Below are 26,335 nucleotides of genomic sequence, written 5' to 3'. Positions count from 1 at the left end.
AAATAGACAGGAAGCTGTGTTGCTCACCTCCTGCTGTGCAGCTCGGCTGCAGACTGGTACCAGTGCACGGCTCAGGTGTTGGGGACCCCTGCTGCTGACGTCTTGCCTCAGCCCCCCCGTATGAGGAGGTGGCTGTGTGAGGAAAGCAGGGCGTGGAGAGCCGCCTGCAGTAGTGACAGCCCCCCCCCGCTGCTCTTACTGGGATCCCGGAATCGCACGTGGGGAGCCGTCCACGCTGCCACTAGCTGCGTTCTGTGACACAGCCCAGCAGACACCACTGGAAGATGAATTCCTGTGTTCGTGACCCCATAGAGTGTGTGAGTCCCCCGGGACTGGAACTGTTTACAGAAAACTTGAGGAGGGCGGCTCTGATGCCTGAGAAAGACCTCATTTATGCATGGCAGGCAGAAAGCCACAGAGTGTGGGCGTGAGTCCTCAGGCCAGAGTGGTGTTTCCCCAAGAACAGGTTCATGCACCGTGCTGCCTGGGGCCATGGAGACACCAGCTTCTGCCCGGAAGGATGCGACTGGGCTCGGCGGTGGGGCTGGAATAGTCGGGGGGGTGGGGGGGCGTCTGTTGAATGAAAGAAGTGCTGACGGGGGCGGGTAAGACTGAAGACCCCTTCTCTGGTCTGCAGTTTCCATGACCAGATAGAGTAAGTCATCATGAGGACCCGGTTTTTGGTTTTTTGTTTTAAATACTTACTTATTTTTATTTACTGATTTGACTGCACCAGGGTCTTACTTGTGGCCTGTGAAATCGAGTTCCCTGACTGGTGATCAAACCCAGGCCCCCTGCTTTGGGGGCCCAGAGTCTTAGCCACTGGGCTACCAAGGAAGTCCCCTGAGGACCCGGTTTTGAGGGAAAGCAGAATGACTCTCTTTTAACTGTCCCAAGAGTTTTCAGAAAGGAATGACGGGGACCTGCCTGGTGGTCCAGTGGTTGGCTCCACACTGCCAGCGCAGAGGGCACAGGCTCCGCCCGTGGTCAGGGAGCGAACAGCCAACACTCTGCTGCGGCCAAAAGAACTGTTGATGGACCTTGTCTGGGGCCTGAAGGTGGCTTTAAACATGTCTCGGTGAATGTGGAGTTTTTGGCTTCAGTTGAATTTTGAGAGGCTAGTAACCCAAAAAGGACTGTTGTCATTGGGATAAAATGATAAGTCTTCTTTGGCCTCAATAAATGGATAATTAGTGTTAGGAAAATGTTCCTACATAAAATGCCATAAGAAAAGTTCTGAGTTTGTGTTCTTTAAGAGCTAATAGGAAGTGAAGAAACCTGATATGGAGCTTTCCTGGTGGCTCAGTGGTAAAGAATCCACCTGCTGACGCAGGAGACACAGGTTTGATCCCCGAGTCGGGAAGATCCTCTGGAGGAGGGCATGGCAACCCACTCCAGTATTCCTGCCTGGAGAATCCCATGGACAGAGGAGTCTTGTGGGCTACAGTCCATGGGGTCACAAAGAGTCGGACACGACTGAGCCAGTCAACAGCAACATAAGGGCTCTGTGTAGAATCTGCATGCAGCTCTTTTGTGAGACTTATATTTTCACATATTTCTCTTCAGTCTTTGTCCCATTTTGTTGTTGGTTTAACATGTCTTTTGAACACAAAAAGCTGTTATTTTTTTTAATTCTTTTAATTTCATTCTTGCATGGTTTTTATGTATTGCATCCAATCTACGAAACGTGTGAGTCTCCCAGGCTGTCAGGGTTGCCTTTTGTTTTCCTCCTAAAACATTCCTGGTTTTCCGTTTTGCGTTTAGAGTTCTGATCCATTTCTCTTCAGTTTCTGTGTGTGGTGTAAGACATCCAGGTAACCAGCCGTCTTTGAAGTCTCTTTTCCTGCAGAGCTGCACCGTGAGTCACATTGTCGAAAATCAGTCAGCCTTGTGCATGTGGGTCTGTTTCCCGATCTCTGATCCCGTGATCTGTGTTTGAAGTCTCACTCTGCAGCTCTTTGGGGGTGAACCTGTGGAAAGCAAGTGGCGTACGGCCAATCCAGTTCTTTTAAAACGGTCTGAGATTCTCAGATGTTCTCTGACCTCAGGCTGTCCTAACGTTCTCATCTGCATGTAACCCTGAGAATCAGCTTGTCAGCCTCCACAGGAAAGCCTGTTGGAGTTTTGACTGGGGCTGCATTGAGTCTGTAGATCAATCTCGCACCACTAATACTTTAAAAATGTCAGGTTCCCAGCCCACGAGCTCCGGATGTCTTTCTGCCTTCTTGCATCTCATCATTTTCCATCAGCGACGTTGCATGCGTTCCAGTGCTTTGCCTCCTTGGTGAAATTTATTATCTACTTGTTTAGACATTTAGTGCTTTGCCTCTGTTTGTAGATATGGGGTGTCCAGTTACCTGGTGATTTGACTTGACCTGACTCAGTACTGGTTTAGTCCTGGTGTAGGGTCATGGTTTAGCCCTGGTTTAGGGCTCTGGTTCAGTTCAGGTCCAGTCCATGTTCAGCCTGGGTTCAGTCCACATTCAGTCCACGTTCAGTGCACGTTCAGTCCAGATTCAGCTTCCTCACCTCCTGGGACTGCCTTCTGCCCTGGGGGAAGGTGTGGGGTCCCCATGAGGAGGAGGAGGGGCACAGGGTCCCATAGGGTGATGCAGGGTTTTATGAGAAGAGGGCATGCAGGGTCCCTGTGAGAAGGGGAGGGGTGCAGAGTCCCGTGAGGAGGAGGAAGCGCACGGGGTCCCCTAGGAGCTTGGTGTGGGGTCTTGTGAAGAGAAGAGGGGAAGCGGGGTCCCCGTGAGGAGGAGGAGGCACACGGGGTCCCCTAGGAGCTTGGTGTGGGGTCTCTGAAGAGAAGAGGGGATGCGGGGTCCCTGTGAGGAGGAGGAGGCACACGGGGTCCCCTAGGAGCTTGGTGTGGGGTCTCATGAAGAGAAGAGGGGAAGCGGGGTCCCCGTGAGGAGGAGGAGGCACACGGGGTCCCCTAGGAGCTTGGTGTGGGGTCTCTGAAGAGAAGAGGGGAAGCGGGGTCCCCGTGAAGAGGATGGGGGCACGGGGTCCCCTAGGAGCTTGGTGTGGGGTCTCTGAAGAGGGGAAGCGGGGTCCCCGTGTGGAAGCGGGGCATGGGGCCCCCTAGGAGGGTGATGCAGGGTCTCGTGTGTGGGGTCTCTGAAGAAGGCTTTCAGAGTCTGCTTGAGGATGTGGCAGCGGCTGGTGTCCATCACGAGGTGGTAGCCACTGTTGCTCCCTAGATGTGGGGGTGCCTGTGGCTGAGGGGTTCCCTGCGGCTGCAGGGCCCCGGTGCTCCCCTGGGCGGAGGCCGTGTCTGACCGAGACCTGGGCCGTCTGCACCCCAGCCCCGTGGCTGGGATCTCCGTCCCTGTGTGTGCGCTGTGGTGAGCTTTGAGGCGGCGCCCTGGTCAACAGCGTCAGGTGGCCCGCGTCCTCCCAGTCACTGGCACGGGCAGAGAGCGCCCTGGCCGTGCAGGGCACTTCTGCGGCATCCCTGCTGGTGGAGAGGAGCTGGCTTAGTTTTGGAAGACGAGGCGCTTTCCTGTCAGCTTTCACAGGACTAGGAAAGCTGTGCACACAACTCGTCTAGTCTTACCCTGGGCCCCGAGGCATCCAGGGCTCTGGGCCAGGGCACACCGTCTGAGGTCTCTCCTACAGCTGCAGGGGCCCAAGCACCCGCCAGCTCTTCCAGGACACTCCCCACGGTCCAGTGCCTGGCCCTCCTCCCGAGTCCTCGCTGAGCACTGCTCCCGGACCGCGGGGCCTCGTGCTGTGTCAGGTGGACCCTGGCCCTGGCCCTGGCCCCCAGCTCTCAGATCCTTGCACCGAGGACGTCCAAGCTCAGTCCTCACGAGGACCTCGTCTCTTCTCATCTCAGCAAAGGGTCAGTCTGTTAGTCGTGTCCGACTCTGTGCGACCCCACGGACTGCAGCCCTTCAGGCTCCCCTGTGCATGGAATTCCAGGCAGGAATACCGGAATGCTTTCCTGTTTCCTCCTCCAGGGCATCTTCCTGACCCAGGGATCGAACCCAGGTCTCCTGCCTTAGCAGGCGGGTTCTTTACCCCTGAGCCACCTGGGAAGCCACTGTGGTCTCAGGGAGACGCCTGCGGAGTAACTGCTGCGTTTTAAGGCTCAGCAGCATTTCTGACTCCTTTGAAAATTTATTTATTTTTAATTGGAGGACAATTGCTTTACAATATTGTGTTGGTTTCTGCCGTACATCAGCATGAGTCAGCCATAGGCACACACGTGTCCCCTCCCTCTTGAACCTCCCTTCCACCTCCCTCCCCATCCCACCCATCTAGGTTGTCACAGACCCGTTTCTCTTTTCAAGACCCCGTCAAGTGGTGTTCCAGAGGGTCTGCACCGTGGGTGTTCCCTGCCCGAAAGCAGCCCAGGGTTCCAGCGACCCATCCCCGGTGGGCACCTGACCGGCCCCTGTCCATAACACGGCTCTCTGGTGGCACCTCTGGGGCTTCGTCACCGTTTCCCAGGTGACCTTCTTGTCCTCAAGCATCTTCTCTGCTGGGGTGTGTTTTCAGATGCTCTTCTGGTTTACACACGGGTTGGTTGCCTTTTCTCATTCAGTTGGCAAGTTCTGTGTCTGTTCTGGGTACAGCTGCTCTATTTACCACTGTGGGATTGGCAGGCTGTCTCTGTAGCAAGTGACTTGTATGTTTCGTCTCTCCCACCAGTTTCGCGTGCGTGCTAAGCTGCTTCAGTCGTTTCTGACTCTCTGTGACCCTGTGGACTGTAGCCCACCAGGCTCCTGTCCGTGGGATTTTCCAGGCAAGAATACTGGAGTGGGGTGCCATTTCCTCCTCCAGGGGATCTTCCCAACCCAGGCATCGAACCTGAGTTTCCTACATTGGCAGGTGGGTTCTTTGCCACTGAACCATCTGGGAAGCCTAGCACAGAACACAGTGATTTGATATTTCTGTACATTTCAACAAAGCTGTGATTCCTCACTGTACGAAGACATTACTGTAATAAGTGACCATGTTCCCGACACTATATTTTTAAGCTTTTTTTTTTTTTAATCTTGATGTGGACCACCTTTTAATGAGTTTGTCACAATATTCCTTCTGTTTTATGTTTTGGTTTTTGGCCCCCAGGGCAGACTGGCAGGGCCGCGCCTGCATCGGGCAGTCTCCGAGCCCCCGGTGCCCCTGCTGACACCCTGGAATGAGAAGTCTGTCCCGAGCACGGGCCCCCCCGGCGCGCTGTTGGGGGCCTTCCTGCGTGTTGTGAGCGGGTCTGACAGGGCAGGCCTCGGGCACCGTGACCTCACACCACACGCGATGGCGCCGTGGCCACCGAGTGGTACACACTCTGCCCCAGACCGTCCCCGTGTCTGCAGAATGGGGGATGTGGGGGTCAGCCGCCGAGCCCCGAGCCCCTGAGGATGTTCTGGGAACAGGAGGACAGAGCGGGGCTGAGACAGGGGCAGAGGCAGAGGGCAGGCACACGACAGGGGGCTCCTGAGCAGGAGTTTGGGGCAGGTGACGCTGCAGCTGGAAGAGGCTGCATCCCTGTGATTCCTCCTGGGGACACTCGGGACGGGCGGAGTGGATACGCGGGACAGGATACGGGGAGGATGGACGGTGCTGGGGAGGGGTGTGAACCGGCTGAGCCCACTGACTCCAGGGCAGGGGCTGGGGGAGGGACCTCCCTGGCTGTCCCGTGCTGACACCTTCGCCTCCAAGGCAGCGAGTACGGGTTCGATTGCTGATCTGCGAGCTAAGATCCCACATGCCCCGGGGCCAAAAATTGAAAACAGAAGCAGAAGGAATGTTGTAGCAAATTCATTAAAAACTTTAAAAAGTGGGCCACATAAAAAATACTGTTTTAAACTCTTCAAAAATGTACAGCCCCCAGGGCAGCAAGCCTGCTGAGTGACACCGCAGTGGTGGCCACACGGCGCTGTGCCTTTGAACCAATGAACCCTCAGGGTGTGCGGGACCAGACGCACCCTGGGGAGACTGCGCGTCTTCAGGGCAGCCTTATCTGCGTGGGTTCCTCACCGCAGTGATGTGGGCTCCTATTTCTAACAGACGCAGTGCCCTGCTCAGGGTGTTCCTGACAGGGGAACCTGGGCCCTGCAGGCGGTTCTGGACTTTCTGCCCTCTGTTTCTGTAAGACAAACACGACTGGAGAAAAACGAGCCCCAAACCCGAAGTCCATTAGAGAGACAGGAAGAGGGTGGGTGGGTGAAGAGGTTCCTGACCCCCAAGGCCGTTTCCCCAGACAGCTCTGTCCTGGGGCAGGGAAGGGCAAAGGGACACGCATCCCTGGGGTCCTGCGATGTCAGGGGTGCGACCCTCAGGCCAGAGGTAGACTGTGTGTGTGTGTGTCGGGGGGGGGGGGGTGCGGGGAGACCCGCCCAGAGCGGGCCTGGCTCTGTGGGGAGTCCACCCCCACGTCAGGGCCCAGGTTCCGTTTTCAGGGTTCCCAGTACACGACAGTCTGAGTCGGATTCCGTCCTGTCCCCGTGTTCTCGTTCTCATCACGCTGTGCACCTGTGTACACCCCGGAATGCGGTAGAACCCTCGCACCTGCACCCTGAGTTTTCACAGGAGATAGTGTGCAAGTTGAGTGAACATCTTCCCAACTGGTGGTTCAGAGGGTAGAGAACGCGCCGCCAGTGTAGGAGGCCTGGGTTGGATCCCTGGATGGGGAAGATGTCCCCGGAGAAGGAATTGGCCGCTCACCCCGGCATTCTTGCCTGGAGAATCCCACTGATCGAGGAGCCTGGCGGGCTACAGTCCATTGGGTCGCACAGAGTCAGAGAGGACTGAGCTACGAACAGTTTCACTGTTTTTTTTTTTCCCCTACACTCCTAAGTGCGCGTGGGTGGTGACCTCCAAAGCCCTTCTTTTGCCGCCGGTTTCCCAGCGAACAGCTCTTGGGCCGCAGGCGGGCTGTGGGCCCACGCGTCCGGGCGGCTTGCTCTGTCCTGGTTTCCAGCTTAGCCCTGGGCTGGCTGCTGGCGTCCGGAGAGAAGGCCGGGTCCCTCCCGGGGAGCCCGCGGGCGGCGGGCCTCGGCGGCCTGTCTGCGCGCTGAGCCGAGCAAGGGTCGGGGGGGACGGGGGGCGGCCACCTCCCTCCGCGCGCAGCGGGCTGGCCCGGGGCGGGCGTCCTGCGCTTCGTCCAGCGCTCGGTCCGGCCCGGGGCGGGCGCCCTGCCTCCGGCCTGCCCCGCGGAGCGCAGCGGGGCCCCGGGAGGGGCCGCCCGCCGCCTGCTGGCCGCGCCTCCCCTGCCCGCGCCGTGCGCGCCCGCCCCGCCGGAGGAATGCGCGCGCCCGGGGCCCGGCCCCCAGAGCGCCGGCCGGCGACGCATGGAGCGCGCTGAGCCCGGCCGCCTGGACCGTCCCGACCCCGCCGGCCCCGGCCAGCCGCAGCCCCGCGAGCGCACCCGACCTGGGCCGCGGCGGCCCACGCGAGCCGACATGCGGCTCCGTGACCTCTCCCTGCGCCAGGACCCCGACCTGCGGCAGGAGCTAGCCTCGCTGGCCCGCGGCTGCGACTTCGTGCTGCCCTCGCGCTTCAAGAAACGGCTCAAGGCCTTCCAGCAGGTGCGGGCGCGGGGCTGCTGCGTCCGCTCAGCCCCGGAGAGGTCGGGGCGGGGGGCTGCCCGTGCTGGGGGGTGGGGGCTTCACCTCCGCCCGGGAACAGCGCCCCTGCGCGCGGAGAGCAGGTGTGTGGCCCGTAAAGTTTGTTGGGACAGCCGCTCTGAAGCGAGGTGCCCACAGTTCCTTTCTGGGAGATTCAGCCGCAAGGACCGCGGTGCCTGGAAAACGCCTGCGGAGCGCACCGAGCGGGCTGGGGAGGCTTTAGCCCCGGCTCCGCAGGCGCGCAGGCAGCCTCCCCGCGTGGTCGGAGCACAGCGCCCGCCGCATTAACGCAGTGCTCTCAGGACCGAGCGCGGTTCGCCGCGAGCGCGTGTGGAGTTTGAGCGCTTTAGAGGAAGCGCATCGCTCGGCGGTTTCAGCAGGCACTCGGCTTTTAAACTTCTCGGTGCTTCTCCCCCGCGGGCACAAGAGCAGAGCCGGTCTCTTTCTCTGCCCGGGCCTCGTCTGTGGTTTATAAAGTCGAGTAAAGGGACCGGGGCATGTAGAACCCGCGGCCACCCTGGGGTCTTCTGGTAACGGCAGGTTCTGCTGTTTTAGGGATGTTTGGCACTGTGAATCGCTTGTATTTTATCGCAGGCGAGGAGTTAAGGTCATCTGGTGGCCTTAAGAAAGCAAAAAGTCGCCGAATTACACACCGGCCTGTCTGGGGTAGGAAAACCTTGCTTTCTGCTGGTACTTTAAATCGAGTTTTTCCCCATCCTGGGGCCATGTCTGAGCTTTTAGAGAGCTATTGGGTCTTCTTTTTTCTGTCTGACGGCTGTCTTTCTAACGTGTGAGTTTTGGTATGCGAGTGGGTGACGCTTGTAAATCGGTGCCCCGTTTGGGCAGGAAAGTCTGTTCAGACTCGGAGTGTGCGATCAGATGAGGCTTGTCTCGTTTTACAGACGGAGGGGTACGTCTGCTGGTTGCTGTTTATGTGGTACACAGTAGTGCTGGGGTGTCCCCGGATCGGGGAGCCCTCCGCCATTGGTGGCCAGGCCTTGATGTTCGTCGAGGGGGAGGGGAGGGGAGGGGAGCACCGGCTACAAGCGGGAGCTGCAGGAAAGCCTGATTTTCCCAGGACAGCTGTGCGTCTTATCCAGTCACTCAGGCCTTTCGGAGGAAGCAGTTTCGGGTTACAGAAAACACATCCCGGCGATCTTTCCTGGGAATGAGGGTGCCTGCCCTGGGCAGTGAGTGCTCCTCAGGTGCAGAATTCAGCTCTTGAGGGGGAAGTGTCCTGGGGAGAGTGTTGGGGAGGGGAGCTTCCCTGGCTGGCTTCATGGCTTCACGTCTCGGTGTTTGAGTGTGGACTCCAGACATAGCCTTGGGGGAGTTGCAAACCTCAGGGTGTGCGGAGATGGGGTGAGGAGGGGATGGTGGGGGCCATGCATGTGGAGATGGGGTCTGGAGGGGGATGGTGGGGTGTGTGTGGAGATGGGTGAGGAGGGGATGGGGTGAGGAGGGACGTGATGGTTGGGAGGGATGAGGGTTGTGGCGGGGGTGGTGAGGGTGTGTGGGCTTGGAGGGCATGTGGAGATGGACTCGGTGCTTCACACGCGTGCACTTGCAGTTTGGTGCAGCCGTGCTGGGTTCAGGGCCACAGGAAGGTGTGCAGCGTGGCTGTTGTGTTTTGGGAGTGAGGCTCTCCTCTTCCTGCAGAGCCCTTTTCCTGTCCACCCCCTACTTGTGGACGCCCGGGCCAAGCGCACGCTGAGCAGCCCTCAGGCCCCCAGCTTATCCTCCGTGGCGGCCCTCAGCACGTGTCCCAAGCCCACGAGAACCCCACCCGGCTGTGCCGCCGCCCCGTCCAAGCTGGGTGCTGGCCTCCATCCCCGGGACTGAATCTGGGGTGCAGCACGCCCTGGGATGGGCTGCCAAGCCCCCCTCCGCCATCCCTGGTCCTGGTCCCGCTCTCACCCATCCAGCTTCCCTGTGGGCCCTTCAGGTGGACGCAGGGGCCCCACGGAGGGGAGACCCCGGCGCCGTGACAGTCCAGGCTCCCCTCCCCTCCCTGTGCTGACAGCCTAACGTGCAGACTCTGCCCGTGTCAGACCACGAGGGGGTCACATCACTGTGCAAGGTGCCCCTGAGTGTGCCCCCTTGATCCGCACTCCTGGGACCCGGGGGTCAGACGTGGTCCCCATGGTCCCCGAGCCCGTGGACTTGGGCCCTCGGGCTGCTCCCCAGCTCCACACCCCAGCCCTGCTTCCTGGCTCCGTGGGCCGCACAGTCCTCTGCCCAGGGGTGCACACGTTCTCATCTGTTTGTGTGTCCATCGGTGGGCCTTTTGAGGTCCTAGTTGGCCCTCCCCAGCCTCTCCAGCCTGTGCGGAGGGTTCCCAGGCTTGGAGGAGGAGAGGCTCCGGCCTGCAGGGCCTCCCAGCCTGGTGCTGGACTCCGCGGGGCGCCTCGGCCGCCTGTGTCCCCACACCCGGGTCTCTGCTCCGATGGGGCCCTTGCCGGCTGCGCCCCGCGTGCTGCTCCGCCCCCGGCCCTGCTCCGCTGGCCCCGCGCCCCTCCTGGGTGCTTAGACCCATGGTCATCCCCTCCCGCCCAGCGCGCGCCCTCTGTCCGCAGAGACGCCTAGAAGCCGTGCCGGGAGGGGCGCCGGGCTGCTCCCGAGGGCGGGCACTGCCCCCGTGTGGCCGCTCCCGCCGCACGGGGGCGCCTCGCTTCTCCACGAGGCCGTGTCCTCAGTCCTGTTCGCGGCTGCGCGTGTCCGCTGGCGTCTCTGGTCGCCGCAGTCGCGATCAGTCAGGGAGCGCGGGTGTCCGCACCGCGACAGAAGTTGCCGCCGGCAGCAGGTGCCGTGCTGACGGCCGCGGCGCCCGGAGACAGGGAGGCCTGGGGCGGGGGCGGGGCGAGGCCGGCGCCCCTGCTCTGCGGGCTGCTTAGGGGGCCCAGCCCCACTTGGGAGTCCTCTGTGTGTGTGTGCGTGTCTCTCTCTCACCCACACAGATACATGGCTGTGGCCCTTCCGCCTTCGTCGCGGACGTCCAGCCGGCCGCACCGAGCTCAGGGCGCCGTCCTCCGTCGCTTCTCTCCGGCCCTGGGGAGCCCCGCTCGGCCGGACGCGGCGGCCCCTGCGGCGCCCTGTTTGCTGGCGAAGGGCGCCTGTCCCGCAGCTGTGCCGGCCGCTATTTATGGCCCAGAGATAACGAAATCTCCCGTGTCCGCACCCGGCGCTTCTGTTTTCCCGTCGCCCGGCCCTGCCTGCCTGCGCCGCACTTCCCGGCTCCAGGGCTTGGTGGGCGCTGAGGCCACGCCGGGGCAGCGGTCAGCTCGGGGTCGGCGGCGCGGCCTGTGGTGGACCCCAGCGCGGTGTCCTGACCCTCTCTCTGGAAGTCCAGGCCCCCAGCCCACTCTGTGGGCGTGAACACAGTTGTGCCCGCCTTCTTTCCATCGCTGTTGGCCACTGTATCTCTTTCCACTTGTTAAGTTTGAGCTGTTGTGTCCTGAGACCTTATGCGTGTGTCTTATAAATAAATCTTTTTTTTTTTTGTGGTTTGATCTTTCTGTTTTGTAAAGTTAACTTGGTTTGAGTTTGCTTTTGGCTGTGCTGAGTTGCCGTGTGAACTTTTCTCTAGTTTTGGTGACCAGGGGCTGCTCTCTGCCTGAGATGTGCAGCCTTCTCGTGGAGGTGGATGCTCCTGTTGCATGCATGGGCGCTCGGGGCAGCTGGGGAGTCGGGCTCAGTAGCTGTGGCTCCCGGGTTCTAGACACAGGCTCCGCAGTGGTGGTGCACGGGCTCGGTTGTTCTGCAGCGTGTGCGGTCTTCCCCGGCCAGGCACTGAGCCCACCTCTCCTGCGTTGGCAGGTGGGTTCTTCACCACTGAGCCACCAGGCAGAGCCTCCGACCTTTGTATTTTTAACTGGAACGCTTAGTTCACTTACATGACTTTGACTCTGTTCTGGTCTGTTTTGTGTTTCTCTGTGTGCTCTCCGTTGCCTGTCTCCCTCTGCAGTGCTTCCCACCAGCTCATTGCTCAGCTGACAGTGTCCTTTTTGTAGGAACTGAGTTAATCCATATCTTTATCATCCAACTCAAAACTCTCACACTTCCGTTCTATCTCCCTTGCGTTTTATGCTGTCATCTTGGGAGTTTTCAGGAAGAAGTAAAATGGTGTTCTTATGACTGATTTCTCTGGTGGATGCGTGTGGAGTTAGCCAGGTAGGCACTGCTCTCCCCCCCACCCTGTCTTGTAGTTCAGATTTTCCATCTGGGGGCGCTTTGCTCCCCCCTGACGTGCACGCCTCAGCGTCGCCTGGGCCAGCTGTCTGTTGCACGCTCACTTTGGCTTTCTGTTCTGTTTGGGTCATTAAAACGTCTCAGTGTTCGCCTCATGTGACAGCTACCTCCTCACAGGTAGAAGGGGATGAGGTGGGCACTGTCTTCCTCTGGCTTGTAGGATCTGTTGTTTCTGTTGAGAGTTGGATGGAGCCCCGGTTGTTTGCTTTTTTGAAGATTTCTCCTCATCTGTCTTGCTTCCTGTGCTTGGGCTGCGTTTAAGCACCTGCTGGCTGCCTTTGGGTCTTTGGGTTTTGGCCTCCTGTGTCCAGGTGTGGGTTTCTTTCTGTGATCCTGTTGGGGGCTCACGGGCTCCAGAGATCTCTGACGGAAGGGTGTGTCATGAGTTCTGATGACCCCGTGACCTGGGGTGACAGGGCCTCTGAAGGGGTGGGGTCTGACGGGAGGCTGTCCTGGGGTGACAGAGGCCTGTTGCTGTGCCCTCCCTGATGCGACCCCTCGCAGCCCCCGGCCCTGGAGCCTGGTGGCCACTGTGCCCGCCCACAGGCCACCTGCTGAGGCACCGGGTGGACACCCCGCCACCAAGTGGCAGGTGCGTGGGGAGATGCCTGGCTGATGTCAGCTGTGGCTGAAAGCGTGCTGTTGGCTCCTGTGTGGAGCCCGCCGCTGCCCGTCCTGGGAGGCAGAGCCCTGGGGCCGTGTGTTTCCTGAGGGCCGTGCTGGCTGGGACTGAAACCTCCACGGGGCAGGGTGGGTGTGGGCACAAACGGTCACAGGTGCAACCTGCCACCAAGGGGACAGCCCGCCGCGCCTCCCTTGACTTCCTGCAGGACATGGGGCAGGTTCTCTCAGTAGCCTGGGCGGTCAGCTGTCCTGTCCAGGGGCTCACAGCTGAAGCAGGATCAGGGAGGTGGGGCAGTGTGGACCAGGCCAGTGGTCACGTGTGGTGTTGCGTGTGGGCTGCGTGACCTCCCGTGTCTGCAGTCAGCCCGCAGTGATGGTCTGGGTGCCCCGTCCACAGTGGGTCAACTGGGCTTGGGGCGGTTGGGGGAGACGTGAATCAGACCTGCCTCCGATGATGAAAATAGAGGAAGGAGGTGCCCACGTGCCCAGGCCCTCCCTGAGTGTGCGTCCTGAGGAGGTGCCCACGTGCCCAGGCCCTCAATGAGTGTGCATCCTGAGGAGGTGCCCCTGTGCCCAGGTCCTCACTGAGTGTGCGTCCTGAGGAGGTGCCCACGTGCCCAGGCCCTCAGTGAGCGTGAATCCCCAGGAGGTGCCCACGTGCCCAGGCCCTCACTGAATGTGGGTCCCGAGGAGGTGCCCACGTGCCCAGGCCCTCACTTTTGTCTTCCTCAGGTCCAGACGAGGAAGGAGGAGCCCCTGCCTCCCGCCACGAGCCGGAGCATCCCCACCTTCTACTTCCCCCGCGGCCGCCCGCAGGACACGGTGAACATAGACGCCGTCATCGCCAAGATCGAGAGGACCTTCGCCCAGTTCCCGCATGAAAGGGCCACCATGGAGGACATGGGCTGCGTGGCCAAGGTGGGTGTCCCCGCGGGCACTTGGGGGGGGGTCCTTCTTCAGGTGTGGGCAGGCCCAGGGCTCGGCTTCTGCGTCCGCTCTCTGCCGTCCTTGGAGCCTGAGGTGCAGAGGACGTGCTTAGCTCCGTGCTCGCTGTTGGAGGACACGGACGGCCTGCGTGCTGTTCCCCGGGGCCTCGTGATCTTGGAGGGACCGTCCCCACGGGCTCAGCTCAGGCCTTCCCGTGTGTCTCCCGTCCAAGGGATGCGTGTCCACAGTCCACACGCTGCGTGTGTGACTCTAGACTGACCCTGAGTGTGACCAAAGTGCTCACTGCGGAGAGTGCGGCTCTGGCTCCTCCGTGTGGACGCCCAGTCGTTTTGGTGTGTGTACCGTCTCCTGCAGGAACGCGACACGGTGTCCTCGGCGTCCCTAGTGGCCGGGTGGCTGTTGTAAGGGGCCCGGGCTCCCTGTGGTCCCTTGCTGTCTCACTCTGTGTGTGTGTCCGTCACTCAGTCGTGTCCGACTGTTGATGACCCCGTGGACCGCAGCCCCCCAGGCTCCTCCGTCCGTGGGATTCTCCAGGCAAGAATCCTGGAGCGGGTTGCCATTTCCTTCTCCAGGGGATCAGCCTGTGTCAGGGATGGAACCCGCTTGTCCTGCACTGGGAGGCCTGCTGGACAGAGGACAGCTCAGCCGTCAGTGTATTCACAGGGTCGTGCAGCCGTCTCTACAGTGAGCTCTTACCACCTGAGAAAGAAACCTTGTACCCCGTGGTTGCCATCGCGCCTCCCCTTCCCCTGCATCCCTAGGAAACCACGAGTCTGCCTCCAGTGTCTGTGGATTTGCCTCTTTCTGACTCTTTGTGTAAATGGAACCACCCACTGTCTGTCCTTCTGTGCCTGCTTCTCTCACTGAGCACCCTGTGTTCAGGGTCCATCCACGCTGTAGCCTGTGTCAGAGCTTCCCCCCTCTTCAGTCACTGAGTTGTCTTCCAGTGTGTGCATGGGCCACATGCTTTTATCCATTCATCCGTCCATCTATCCATCACCCATCCATCCATCCATCCATCCATCCATCATCTATCCATCCATCCATCCATCTATTCATCATCCATCCACCCACCCATCCATCCATCCACCCACCCATCCATCCATCCATTCATCATCCATCCACCCACCCATCATCCATCCATCCATCCATCCACCCACCCATCCATCCATCCATCCATCCATCATCCATCCACCCACCCACCCATCCATCCATCCATCCACCATCCATCCATCCATCCATCTGTCCATCCATCCATCCATCCATCCACCCACCCATCCATCCATCCATCCATTCATCATCCATCCATCCATCCATCCATCCATCCTCTGTCCATCCATCCATCCACCCACCCATCCATCCACCCACCCATCCATCCACCCATCTATCCATGATCCATCCATCACCCATCCATCCATCCATCCATCCATCTATCCATCCATCCATCCACCCACCCACCCATCCATGCATCCATTCATCATCCATCCATCCACCCACCCACCCATCCATCCATCCATCCATCCACCCACCCACCCATCCATCCACCAATCCATCATGCATCCATCCATCCATCATCTATCCATCCATCCATTCATCATCCATCCACCCACCCACCCACCCATCCATCCATCCATCCATCCACCCACCCACCCATCCATCCACCAATCCATCATGCATCCATCCATCCATCATCTATCCATCCATCCATTCATCATCCATCCACCCACCCACCCACCCATCCATCATCCATCCACCCACCCACCCATCCATCCATCCGTCCACCATCCATCCATCCATCCATCCATCATCTGTCCATCCATCCACCCACCCATCCATCCATCCATCCATTCATCATCCATCCATCCACCCATCCAACCATCCATCCATCATCCATCCGTCCATCCTCTGTCCATCCATCCATCCATCCATCCATCTATCCATCCATCCATCCACCCACCCACCCATCCATCCATCCATCCATCCACCCACCCATCCATCCACCCATCCATCATGCATCCATCCATCCATCATCTATCCATCCATCCATCCATCCACCCACCCATCCATCCATCCGTCCATCATCTATCCATCCATCCATCCATCCACCCACCCATCCATCCATCCGTCCATCATCTATCCATCCATCCATCCATCCACCCACCCATCCATCCACCCATCTATCCATGATCCATCCATCCACCCATCCATCCATCCATCCATCCATTCATCCATCCGTCATCTATCCATGCATCCGTCCACCCACCCATCCGTCCACCCACCCATCCATCCACCCACCCATCCATCCACCCATCTATCCATGATCCATCCATCCACCCACCCATCCATCCATCCATCCATCCATCCACCCACTCACCCATCCATCCATCCATCTATCCATATACCTATCCATCCACCCATCTATCCACCTGTCAGTCCATCCACCCACCTGTCTACCCACCCAACCATGCATCCATCATCCATCCATCCATACTCCCACTTATCCATCCATCTGTCCATCCAACCATCTCTCCATCATCCATCCATTCATCACCTAACCACCCATCTATTCAGTCATCCATGCATCCACCCACCCACTCACCCACGCACACACTTGTCCATTTATCCATCTGTCTATCCATCCACCCCCCTGCCCATCCATCCATGTACCCACCCACTCCCCTCCCCCAGTCCCTGGCAACCATGAATCCACTTCCTGTCTCCATGGATTTGCCTGTTCTGGACGTTTCCTATCAATGAAATCACACGCTGTGTGTCCTTCTGCGCTTGCACTTCTTACTGAACGCCATGTGTTCAGGGTCCATCCACACCGTGGCCTGTGTCAGAGCTGCCCTCCTTTTACTGTTCCTTTCCGTGCTTCCCCTTCAGGAACACATGGGCGGCTGTGCCCTTCACGGGCACTTGGGTGGCTGTGCCCTTCAGGAACACTTGGGCGGCTGTGCCCTTCACGGGCACTTGGGTGGCTGTGCCCTTCAGGAACACTTGGGCGGCTGTGCCCTTCACGGACACTTGGGCGGCTGTGCCCTTCGTGGACAGGGACGCTCGGGCGGCTGTGCCCTTCACGGACACTTGGGCGGCTCTGGCCTTTGGCTGTTGTGTGCGATGGGGCTGTGGGCTCTCCTGTGCTGCAGGTCTGTGCGGGTGGGCGCGTTTGCATTTCTCTTGGGTCGAGGCCCAGGGAGTGGAATGGCGGCCTCAGACAGTGGCGCTGTTCGCCTTTCTGAGGAACCTCAGGACTCTGCCACAGTTCCCACCTGCGCCATGCGAGGGCTCCGGCGTGTTCCCGTTTCTCCCAGCGCTCGCCGTCTCTCCGGGTGAGGACCGGCCCTCCCGGTGTGAGGGCAGCGCTGCCTGCCTCCCTGCGGTTGTGACTGCATTTCCTTCCTGACCACGGGCTTCCCCGGTAGCTCAGATGCTAAAGAGCCCAGAAGACCTGGGTCAGGCAGATCCCCTGCAGAAAGGAATGGCAACCCATTCCAGTGTTCTGGCCTGGAGAATCCCCTGGACAGGAGCCTGGCGGGCTACAGTCCCTGCGATCACAAAGACTCAGATACGGCTGAAGCGACTCCCGCTTTCCTTTCTGCCTGATGTTGAGACTCCGTTCGTGTGCCTGTTAGCCGTTTCTATGCATTCTTTCCGACAGTGTGTCTTCAGGTCCTTTGACTGTTTTTCAGTTGAAGTGTTTGTCACTTTATTGTTGACTCATAAGCATTCTTTGTAGTCCAGATACAATCCCTTATCGGATGTATGTACTGTGTAAATATTTTATCCCATTTTCTGGGAGGTTTTTTTCACCTTTTTAAAAATTGAATTAGAGTTGATTTACAGTGTTGTCGGAGAAGGCAATGGCACCCCACTCCAGTACTCCTGCCTGGAAAATCCCATGGGTGGAGGAGCCTGGTAGGCTGCAATCCATGGGGTCGCTGAGTGTCGGACACGATTGAGCGACTTCACTTTCACTTTTCACTTTGATGCATTGGAGAAGGAAATGGCAACCCACTCCAGTGTTCTTGCCTGGAGAATCCCAGGGACGGGGGAGCCTGGTGGGCTGCTGTCCGTGGGGTCACACAGAGTCGGACACGACTGAAGTGACTTAGCAGTAGCAGTACAATGATGTGCTAACTTCTGCTGTACAACAACGTGCATTGTACAGATACGCACATTCTTTTCCACTGTGGTTTATCACAGGATATCGGACGCAGTTCCCTCTGCTGTGTCGTAGGACGTTGTTGTGTATCCGTCATATATATATAATAGTTTGCATCTGTTGATCGCAAACTCCCTGTCCATCCCTCTCCAACCACACCCCCTCCCCCGTCCCAGCAACCCCAAGTCTGATCTCTGTGTCTGTGAGTCTTTCTGTTTCTCAGATAAGTTCGTTTGTGCCGTATTTTACATCCGTTATATAAATGATATCTTTAGGTATTTGTCTTTCCCTGTGTGACTGACCTCACTTAGTACGATCATCTCTAGGTCCATCCATGTTGCTGCAGATGGCACCATGTTATTCTTTTTGTGGCCTAGTAGTATTCCATTGTATCTGTACCACTTCTTTATCTATTCATCTGTGGATGAGCATTTAGGTTGCTTCCATGTCTTGGCTGTTGTAAATAATGCTGCCCTGAACATGGGTGCGTGTGTTTTTTTGAATTAGAATTTTTTCTGGGTATATGCCCAGGAGTGGGATTGCTGGATTATGTGGCAGTTCTGTTCTTAGTTTTTTGAGGAAACTCCAAACTTTTTCATAGTGACTGCACCAATTTACGTTCTTCCCAACACCGTAGGAGGGTTCCTGTCTCTGCACACCCTCTCCAGCATTTGTTACTTGTAGACCTTTTCAGTGATGTCCATTCTGGGCAGTGTGAGGTGGTGCCTCATCGTAGTTTTGATTTGCGTTTCTCTAATAATTACTGGTGTCGAGCATATTTTTCTGAGTCTGTTGGCCATCTGTGTGTCCTCTTTGGAGAAATGTCTGTTTAGACGTTTGGCCCGTTTTTCGATTGTTGTGTTGTTGTTGAGTTGTATGAGCTACGTGTACATTTTGCAAATCAATCCTTTGTGAGTCACATTGTTTGCAAATATTTTGTCCTGTTCTGTGGGTTGTCTTTTGTTCCTTTGCTGAGCAAAAGCTTGTGAGCTTGATTAGGTCCGGTTTGTCTATTTTTGCTTTTCTTCCTGTCGCCTTGGGAGACAGAGCTAAGAAAACGTGTTGCTCCTGCTCTGCACTAGGAGTTGTATGGCGTCATGTCTTACGTTTACGTCCTTAAGCCACTTGGAGTTTTTTGTGTGTGGCATGAGGGTGTGTTCTAACTTCACGGATTTATATGCATCTCTCCACCTTTCCCAGCACCACTTGCTGAAGCGTTTGTCTTCTTTTCTCCATTGTATATTCCTGCCTCCTGGTCAGAGCATGACTGGCCATAGTTGTGGGTTTATTTCTGGAGTCTGTTGCAGCCCCTCATCTGGGTGTCTGTTCCTGTGTCAGCGCCACCGTGTTTTCAAGGCGGGAGGAGAAGGGGCCGACAGAGGATGAGATGGCTGGATGGCATCCCCGACTCCATGAACATGAATCTGAGCAAAGTCTGGGAGATGGTGGAGGACAGGGGAGCGTGGCGTGCTGCGGTCCATGAGGCCGCAAAGAGTCGGACACGACTGAGCTGCTGAGCAGCAATAACGGCGACACGTACTGCTTTGCTGCCTCTAGCTCTGCAGCGCTGTCTGAGGCCTGGGGCCATTACGCCTCCTGCCTTGTTCTTTCTCTTCAGGATGGCTGTGGCGATTCTGGGTCTCTTGTGATTCCATATCAAGTTTAGGATTGCTTGTTCCAGTTCTGTGAAAAAGGCCATGGCTGATTTGATAGGGATCACGTTAAATCTGTAGATTGCTTGGATAGTATGGTCGTTTTAAGCATATTAATTTTTCCACTCCAGGAGCATGAAATATTTGTTTCTTTGAATCATCTTTAATTTATTGATTAATGATTTTTGTAGTTTCTCAGCATGTAACTCTCTCACCTCCTTGGTTGGCTTTATTTTTTTTGGATACAGTTTTAAAAAGAATTTCTTTTTTACTTTCCCTTTCTGCTATTTCATTATTAGTGTGAAGAAATGCAGCTGCTTTCTGTATGTTAGTCCTGTATCTTGCTGTCTTGCTGAACTCATTTATCAGTTGCAGAGTTGTTGTGTGGAGTCTCTAGTTTCCTGTTTATGGTATCATCTGCCTGTGGTGACAGTTCACCACTTGCTTCCAGTTTGGATGCCGTTTATTTTCTTAATTTATGGATTTTTAACTGAAGCTTAATTGCAGTATTCTGTTGGTTTTTGCCATCCATCAACGTGGATCAGCCATAGGTATACATGTGTGCTTGAGCCTCCGTCTCATCTCCCACCCCATCCCACTGCTCCGGGTCCAGTTTGAACACCTTTTATATCTTTTCCTTGTCTGATTGCTCTGGCTGGGACTTGCAGTCCTATGCTGAATAGAAATGGTGAGATTGGACATCCTTGTGTTGTTCCCAAAAGGGAAGGCTTTCGACTTCTCACGTTGAGGACAGTACTGGCTGTGGCCTGGTCATAGCTGCTTCTGTTACGTTGACATGTGTTGACTCTACACTCACTGTGGTCAGACTTGTTGTCATGTATGGATGTTGAACACGCACTTTTGGACTTGGTTGACACGGTGTATCTCATTGATTGATTTGCGTATGTTGAACCATCCTTGTGAGCTTGGGGTGAATCCCACTTGGTCATGGTGTATGATCTTTTTTATGTGTTGTTGGATTTGGTTTGCCAGTATTTTGTTGAGAATTTTTGCATCTGTATTTATCAGACATGTTGGCCTGTAATTTTCTTTTTTGGTAGTGTTGGTTTTGGTATTTGGGTGATGTTTGCTTGTCTTTGAGAGTATTCCCTCCTCTTCAATCTTCGAAGCAGTTTGAGAAGGATCAGTAAGAGTTCTTCTTTGTGTGTTTCTAGATTTAGCTGGTGAAACCATCTGGTAGTGGATTTTTGTTTGTACAGAGCTTTCTGATGGCAGATTCTATTTCACTTCCAATGGTCTCTTTGTTCGAGTTACTGTTTCTTTGAGATTCCGTTTTGGGGGCTGTGTGTTCTTGGGAAGCTGTCCTTTTCTTCTCGGTTGTTGGATTGCTTGGCACATAAGTCTTCACAACTGTTCTCTTACGGATTTCTTGTATTTCTGTGATATTCGTTGATATTTTTCCTTTTTTATTTCTTATTTTCTTTGGATTTGCTCTCTCTTCTTGGTGAGCCTGGTCAAAGGTTGGTCAATTTTGTGTACTCTTTCAGAGAATCAGTTCTTGGTCTATTGTATTTTTTTTTTATCTCTATCTTATTTATTTTCTGTCAATGGTAGTAGTAACAGATTTTATTTTCTTGGACTCCAAAATCACCGTGGACAGTGAGTGCAGCCTTGAAATTAAAAGACGCCTGCTCCTTGGAAAAAAAACAGACAAACCTAGACAGAGAGTTAAAACACAGACACGCTACTTTGCCGACAAAAGTCCGTCTGATGAAGCTTTGGTTTTCCTGGTAGTCCTGTATGGATGTGAGTTGGACCATAAAGAAGGCTGAACACCAAAGAATTGATGCTTTTGAGCTGTGGTGTTGGAGAAGACTCTTGAGAGTCCCTTGAACAGCAAGGGGATCAAATCAGTCAATACTAAAGGAAATCAGTCCTGAATACTCACTGGAAGGACTGATGCTGAAGGTGAAACTCCAATCCTTTGGCTACCTGATGCGAATAGCCGACTCACTAGAAAAGATCCTGATGCTGGGAATGATTGAGGGCAGGAGGAGAAGGGGACAGCAGAGGATGAGATGGTTGGATGGCATCACAGACTCACCAGACATGAACTTGGGCAAACTCTGGGAGATAGTGAAGGACAGGAAAGCCTGCAGTTCATGGGATCGCAGAGTTGGACGTGACTGGGCAACTGAACAACAAAGAGTTGATTTACAGTGTGTGTGAGCAGAGGGAGTCAGGCATCCTTAGACAGGCATCCACTCTTTTTCAGATTCTTTTCCCATTTGATTATCACACAGTACTGAGTAGAGTCCCTGTGCTACGTACAGTAGGTCCTTGTCGATTGTCTCTTTTATATATCAGCAGTGTGTATGTGTTACTCCCAAGCCCCTGTTTTATCCCTTGCCCTTTGGGTCCTTGTTGATTCTCTATTTTATATATCAGCAGTGTGTGTGTGGAGTAGGAAAGGGCAGCCCACTCCAGTGTTCTTGCCTGGAGAATCCCAGGGACGGCGGAGCCTGGTGGGCTGCCGCCTGTGGGGTCGCACAGAGTCGGACACGACTGAAGGGATTTAGCAGCAGCAGCAGCAGTCAGTTATGTTGAATGTCTTTTCACGTGCTTTTGGCCATCTGTACTGGCTTCTCTGGAGAAATGCCTGTTCAGCTCTGCTGACCATCTTATTTCTTGTTTCTTCTTTATTTGACTGGGCCATGTTGTGCCATGTGGGTGAAGCTCTCTGGTGGTAGTAAAGCCAGTCATTCATTCGTGTCCAGCCCCACGCAATCCCATGGACTGTAGCCAGCCAGGCTCCTCTGTCCATGGAAGTTTCCAGGCAAGAATACTGCAGTGGGTTTCCATTTCATTCTCCAGAGCTCTTCTGACCATATTTTGATTGGATTTAAAAAATATATGTATTTATTTATTTGGGGCTTCCAGGATGGCGCTAGTGGTAAAGAATCCACCTTCAAAGCAGGAGATTTGGGTTTGATCCGCGAGTCGGGAAGATCCCATGGAGTAGGGTTTGGCAGCCCACTCCAGAATTCTTGCCTGGGAAATCCCACGGACAGAGGAGTCTGGTGGGCTATGGTCCATGGGGTCGCAAAGAGTTGGACGCGACTGAAGCGACATGTTTGTTTATTTATTTGGCTGAAGTGACTGAGCACACGTTTATTATTTCTTTGGTCATACTGGGTCTTGGTTGAAGCATCCAGGATCTTTGATACTGGTGGAATGAGGCGCTCTAGTTTCAGCACGTGGGATCCAGTTTCCTGATCAGGGAGTAATCCCAGGCCCCCTTTGGGAACATGGAGTCTTAGCCACTGGCTCAGCGGGGAAGTCCCTTGGGTTGTTTTTTCATATTGAACTGTTTGTATATACGAACAGGAGCTATTTGTACAAGCACGAGCTATTAGTATATTTTGTAGATCAATTGCTGTTGGTCGCATCGTTTGCAAATATTTTCTCCCATTCTGTCTTTCCATTTTGTTTATGGTTTCCTTTGCTGTGCAAACGCTTGTATGTTTCATCAGATCCCATTTGTTTATTTTTTGTTTTTGTTTCTATTACTCTGAGAGTTAGGTCCAGAAAGGTATTTTGTGATTGATGTCAGAGAGTGTTCTGCCTCTGTTTTCCTCTAGGAGTTTTGTAGTGTCCGGTCTGCCGGGGTCCAGCCCCAGCTGATCCAGGGTATTCGAAGGAGAGACGGCGTAGGCGAGGGTCAGGAAACAACTGCTTAATTAAACGTTAATTAAGGATATAAAGAGTAATAGAATAAGGATAGCTCAGTAGGAAAATTCAGTGGAGAAAAGAGGCTGAGTAGCTTGGTTTACGCGTGAGACCAATAAAACTTCAAGACAAGAAGTTTGCACCACTTACGTAGGCCGCAGGCGTCCTTCCGTTCTCCCGAAGGAGAGGAGACAATGAGGCCTCCCCGATCGGATCTTAGAAGCCCAGGCATAAGCATGGTGGGTTCCGCGCTCCAGATGGAGACTCAGCCAGAGTGAGAGAGAGACATGGGGAGACCAGTCTTTCGAGGAACTGATCCCAATTCTTTATTTTCCATGGTCTACTTTTATACACTGAGATGTTATGCAAAAGTCACGCGGGGTCAGCAGTCCTGACTTTTATCAAAGTCAGGCGCTTCATACAAATGTATACAGAGGTCTTAGGGGTGTTACATCATCTTCTGGCCAGGGGGCCTGCTGACAATTTATGACCCTCTCCTTGTGACAGCGGTCAGTCAACCAGGACACTTATTTCTCCAGGGGTGATTATTCTTAAAACAGACGCCACCCAAATAAAGTTACATTCCTATAGGGTGAGGGTGTAGTGGGTTTTAGTTAAGGAAAGAATTTACTTAGCCTAAGTCTAACGTGATTAATATCAAAGGTTAATACTTATTTCTTCTATATATTCATTAATGTGTGTAAGGGCAGGGGATATGGACACTTAGCAATAAACATTGGCTCAACAAATGAAAAAACCCTTCACCAATACAATTTCTAATCCGCCCATTATACTTATACTAATAGCTTTCTAACTTTTCTAAGGAACCTGTTTTTAGAAGGTTTAAAGCGTTTCATGCCTCTCACGGTTGGGAGGCTGCGAGCAATCACATGTGGCCGGACAAGCCTGTCAGGCAGGCTAGAGAACCTTCAGAGGAGTTTGTAGGTTAAAACACTCTTGTCACGCCCAGGAGTTTTTATGAACTGGAGCTCTAGGTTAACTCCTTCTCCGAAAGAGGTGGTGGGGGACAGCCCCCCGTAAAGTCAGAGGTGTAGGTGAGAGCACAAAGTAGTAAAGCAGGCAGGCTCTGGTTATGGGGGTAGATGCTCGAGGATTTCCAGGGGGACTCCTGAGGCTCGATCCCGCCTTTGCGTATGTCGAGCCTCCTTCCTCATGACCTTTGCCACGGGCGGAGTACCTCACTCTGGCCCCCAACAGGTCTCACGTTTAGCTCTTTCATCCATTTGGAGTTTTCTTTTGTGTGTGCTGTTAGGGTGTGTTCTGCTTTCCTTCTTTGGCCTGTAACTCTCCAGTTTTCCTGGCAGCACGTATTGAAAAGGCTGTCTTCTGCATCCTGCGTTCTTGCCCCCTGTGTCATAGATTATTGATCCTAGGTGCGTGGGTCTCCCTCTGGGCTCTCTGTCTTGTTCCGTCCTGTCTCTCTGGGCTCTCTGTCTTGCTCCATCGTGTCTTTGTCTGTTTTTATGCCAGTCCCACACTGTTTTCACGTCATAGTACCGCACTGTTTTGACATCACTGACTCAGTGGACACGAGTTTGCGTAAGCTCCGGGGGATGGTGAAGGACAGGGAGGCCTGGCGTGCTGCAGGCCACGAGGTCGCAAAGAGTCGGACAGGACTGAGCGACTGAACAGCAACAAATACAGTTTTGATTACTGTAGCTTTCTAGTCTAAAGCCATGACTCCTCCAGCTCAGTTTTTTCTCAAGATTTCTTTGGCTATTTGGGGTCTTTTATGTCTCCATACAGATTTTTAAAGTTTTTGTTCTATTTGTGAAAAATGCCACCAGTTAATTTGATAGCAGTTGCACCGCATCTAGAGACTGCCTTGCGCAGTTAGTCGTCGTGACAGTATTCTTCTAACACAAGAACGTCAGATCTGTACGTGTGGCCATTTTATTTGTAGGGTTATTTATTTCTGATTCATTTTGACTAGTCTAGAGATTCACTTCTCTTTTTTCAGATAAGCGTCCGTCAGCTTCGTGGAGTACTTCAGTTTTTTGCTTACCTGTTTCATCAGTCTCTGCTCACATCTTTATTGTTTTCTTACACATTTGTCTATTGTCAGTTTTTCTTAGATTCTTGAATCAAACAATTAATTTTGTTTTTCAGTCAGATTTATTGAGATATAATGGGCACAGAGTAAAATTTCCCCACCGTAAGTATACAGTTTTCCACAGTGCCAGTGTCCGCCCCTGGGATCCATCTCTTCACTGTTATGGATAGTGCTGCTGTGAACGCTGGGGGCATGAATCTTTGAATTTCAGTTTTCATCTTTTCCAGATAACATGGTCAGGAGTGGGGCTGTTGGATGACACGGTGATTCAGTTTTTAGATTTATATAGGGAGCGCTAAAGGCTTCCCAGGTGGCTCGGTGGTAAAGAACCCGCCTGCCAGTGCAGGAGACGTGGGTTAGATCCCTGGGTTGGCAGGATGCCCTGAAGCAGGAAATGGCAGCCCTCTGCAGTATTCTTGCCTGGAGTCTTCCATGGACAGAGGAGTCCAGCGGGCTACAGTCCGTGGGGTTGTGCAGCATTGGACACGAGTTAGTGACTGAATAACAGAGGGAACACCAGTCAGCCCAGGACATCTCATGCGCCCCCTCTTGCTCCAGGTCCCCTCCCCGTGTTGCTGACCAGGCTTCCTGGACTACTTGATCGGTGGTCGGGCCCGAGGGCCTGGCTGGGGCGTGTGCCCCCACCTTGGCGGGGCTGCGTGCAGGGGTCAGTGGGGCAGGACGGGCGTCTGCGCCCAGCCCCCCAGAAGGGCCGAGGGCCTGGCTGGGGCGTGTGCCCCCACCTTGGCGGGGCTGTGTGCAGGGGTCAGTGGGGCAGGACGGGCCTCTGCCCCCAGCTCCCCAGAAGGGCCGCCGGGGTGGCCTTTGTGTCTTGGTGGCAGTGCCGCGCCCCTCTGCTGCGCGCAGTCTTGGTAGCCCCGTATGGTCTCCGTGTGTCTGCCTCTCCACACGGCATTTGTCCCGGGCCCCACCGCCTACTCCCGGGCCTTCTGCTGCCGTTGTTGCGCCTGCTCAAGAATGTCACGGGGGACCCGTGGGGGCTGTCTCTGGTTTCTGGGCACAACTGTGCTATTTGTCCCCAGCGTTACTGCCGAGTGGCATCCTGTGCACGCGCGTCCCTCGGTGTGTGTTTACCGGTGCGTGAATGTTTGCTCCGTCCCAGCGCCGTCTCGTGACTATAGCCGCTGTTTACATTTGCATTCCCAGGATTCCAGCGACGGCTCTGCGTCTGCCTGAGGTAAGGAATGCCTCTGTTGGATTGCTGGGTCGTCCGCGGGCAGTATGTTTAATTTAATATGAAGTACAAGGCCGTCTTCCGGCGTGCCTGTCTTGGGCACGTATAGCGAGCAGTGAGACGCCGGCTCTTGGTGTCTGCGGTTTTCAGCCTCAC

General features: G+C 55.1%; 1 protein-coding gene across 1 annotated transcript in view; it reads left to right on the top strand.

The window, feature by feature from the left end:
* PPP2R3B (protein phosphatase 2 regulatory subunit B''beta) overlaps positions 1 to 26,335 on the top strand; it is a 42,518-nt gene that overhangs the window by 1,563 nt on the left and 14,620 nt on the right. Inside the window, exon 2 of the mRNA XM_006043292.4 lies at positions 13,188 to 13,373. Within this exon, the coding sequence (XP_006043354.2) occupies positions 13,188 to 13,373 (186 nt within the window). The remainder of the gene's footprint in view (positions 1 to 13,187; positions 13,374 to 26,335) is intronic.

Source organism: Bubalus bubalis, chromosome X, assembly GCF_019923935.1.
Source record: "Bubalus bubalis isolate 160015118507 breed Murrah chromosome X, NDDB_SH_1, whole genome shotgun sequence".
Lineage (NCBI taxonomy): Eukaryota > Metazoa > Chordata > Mammalia > Artiodactyla > Bovidae > Bubalus > Bubalus bubalis.
This window is presented reverse-complemented; position numbering and strand designations above follow the sequence as displayed.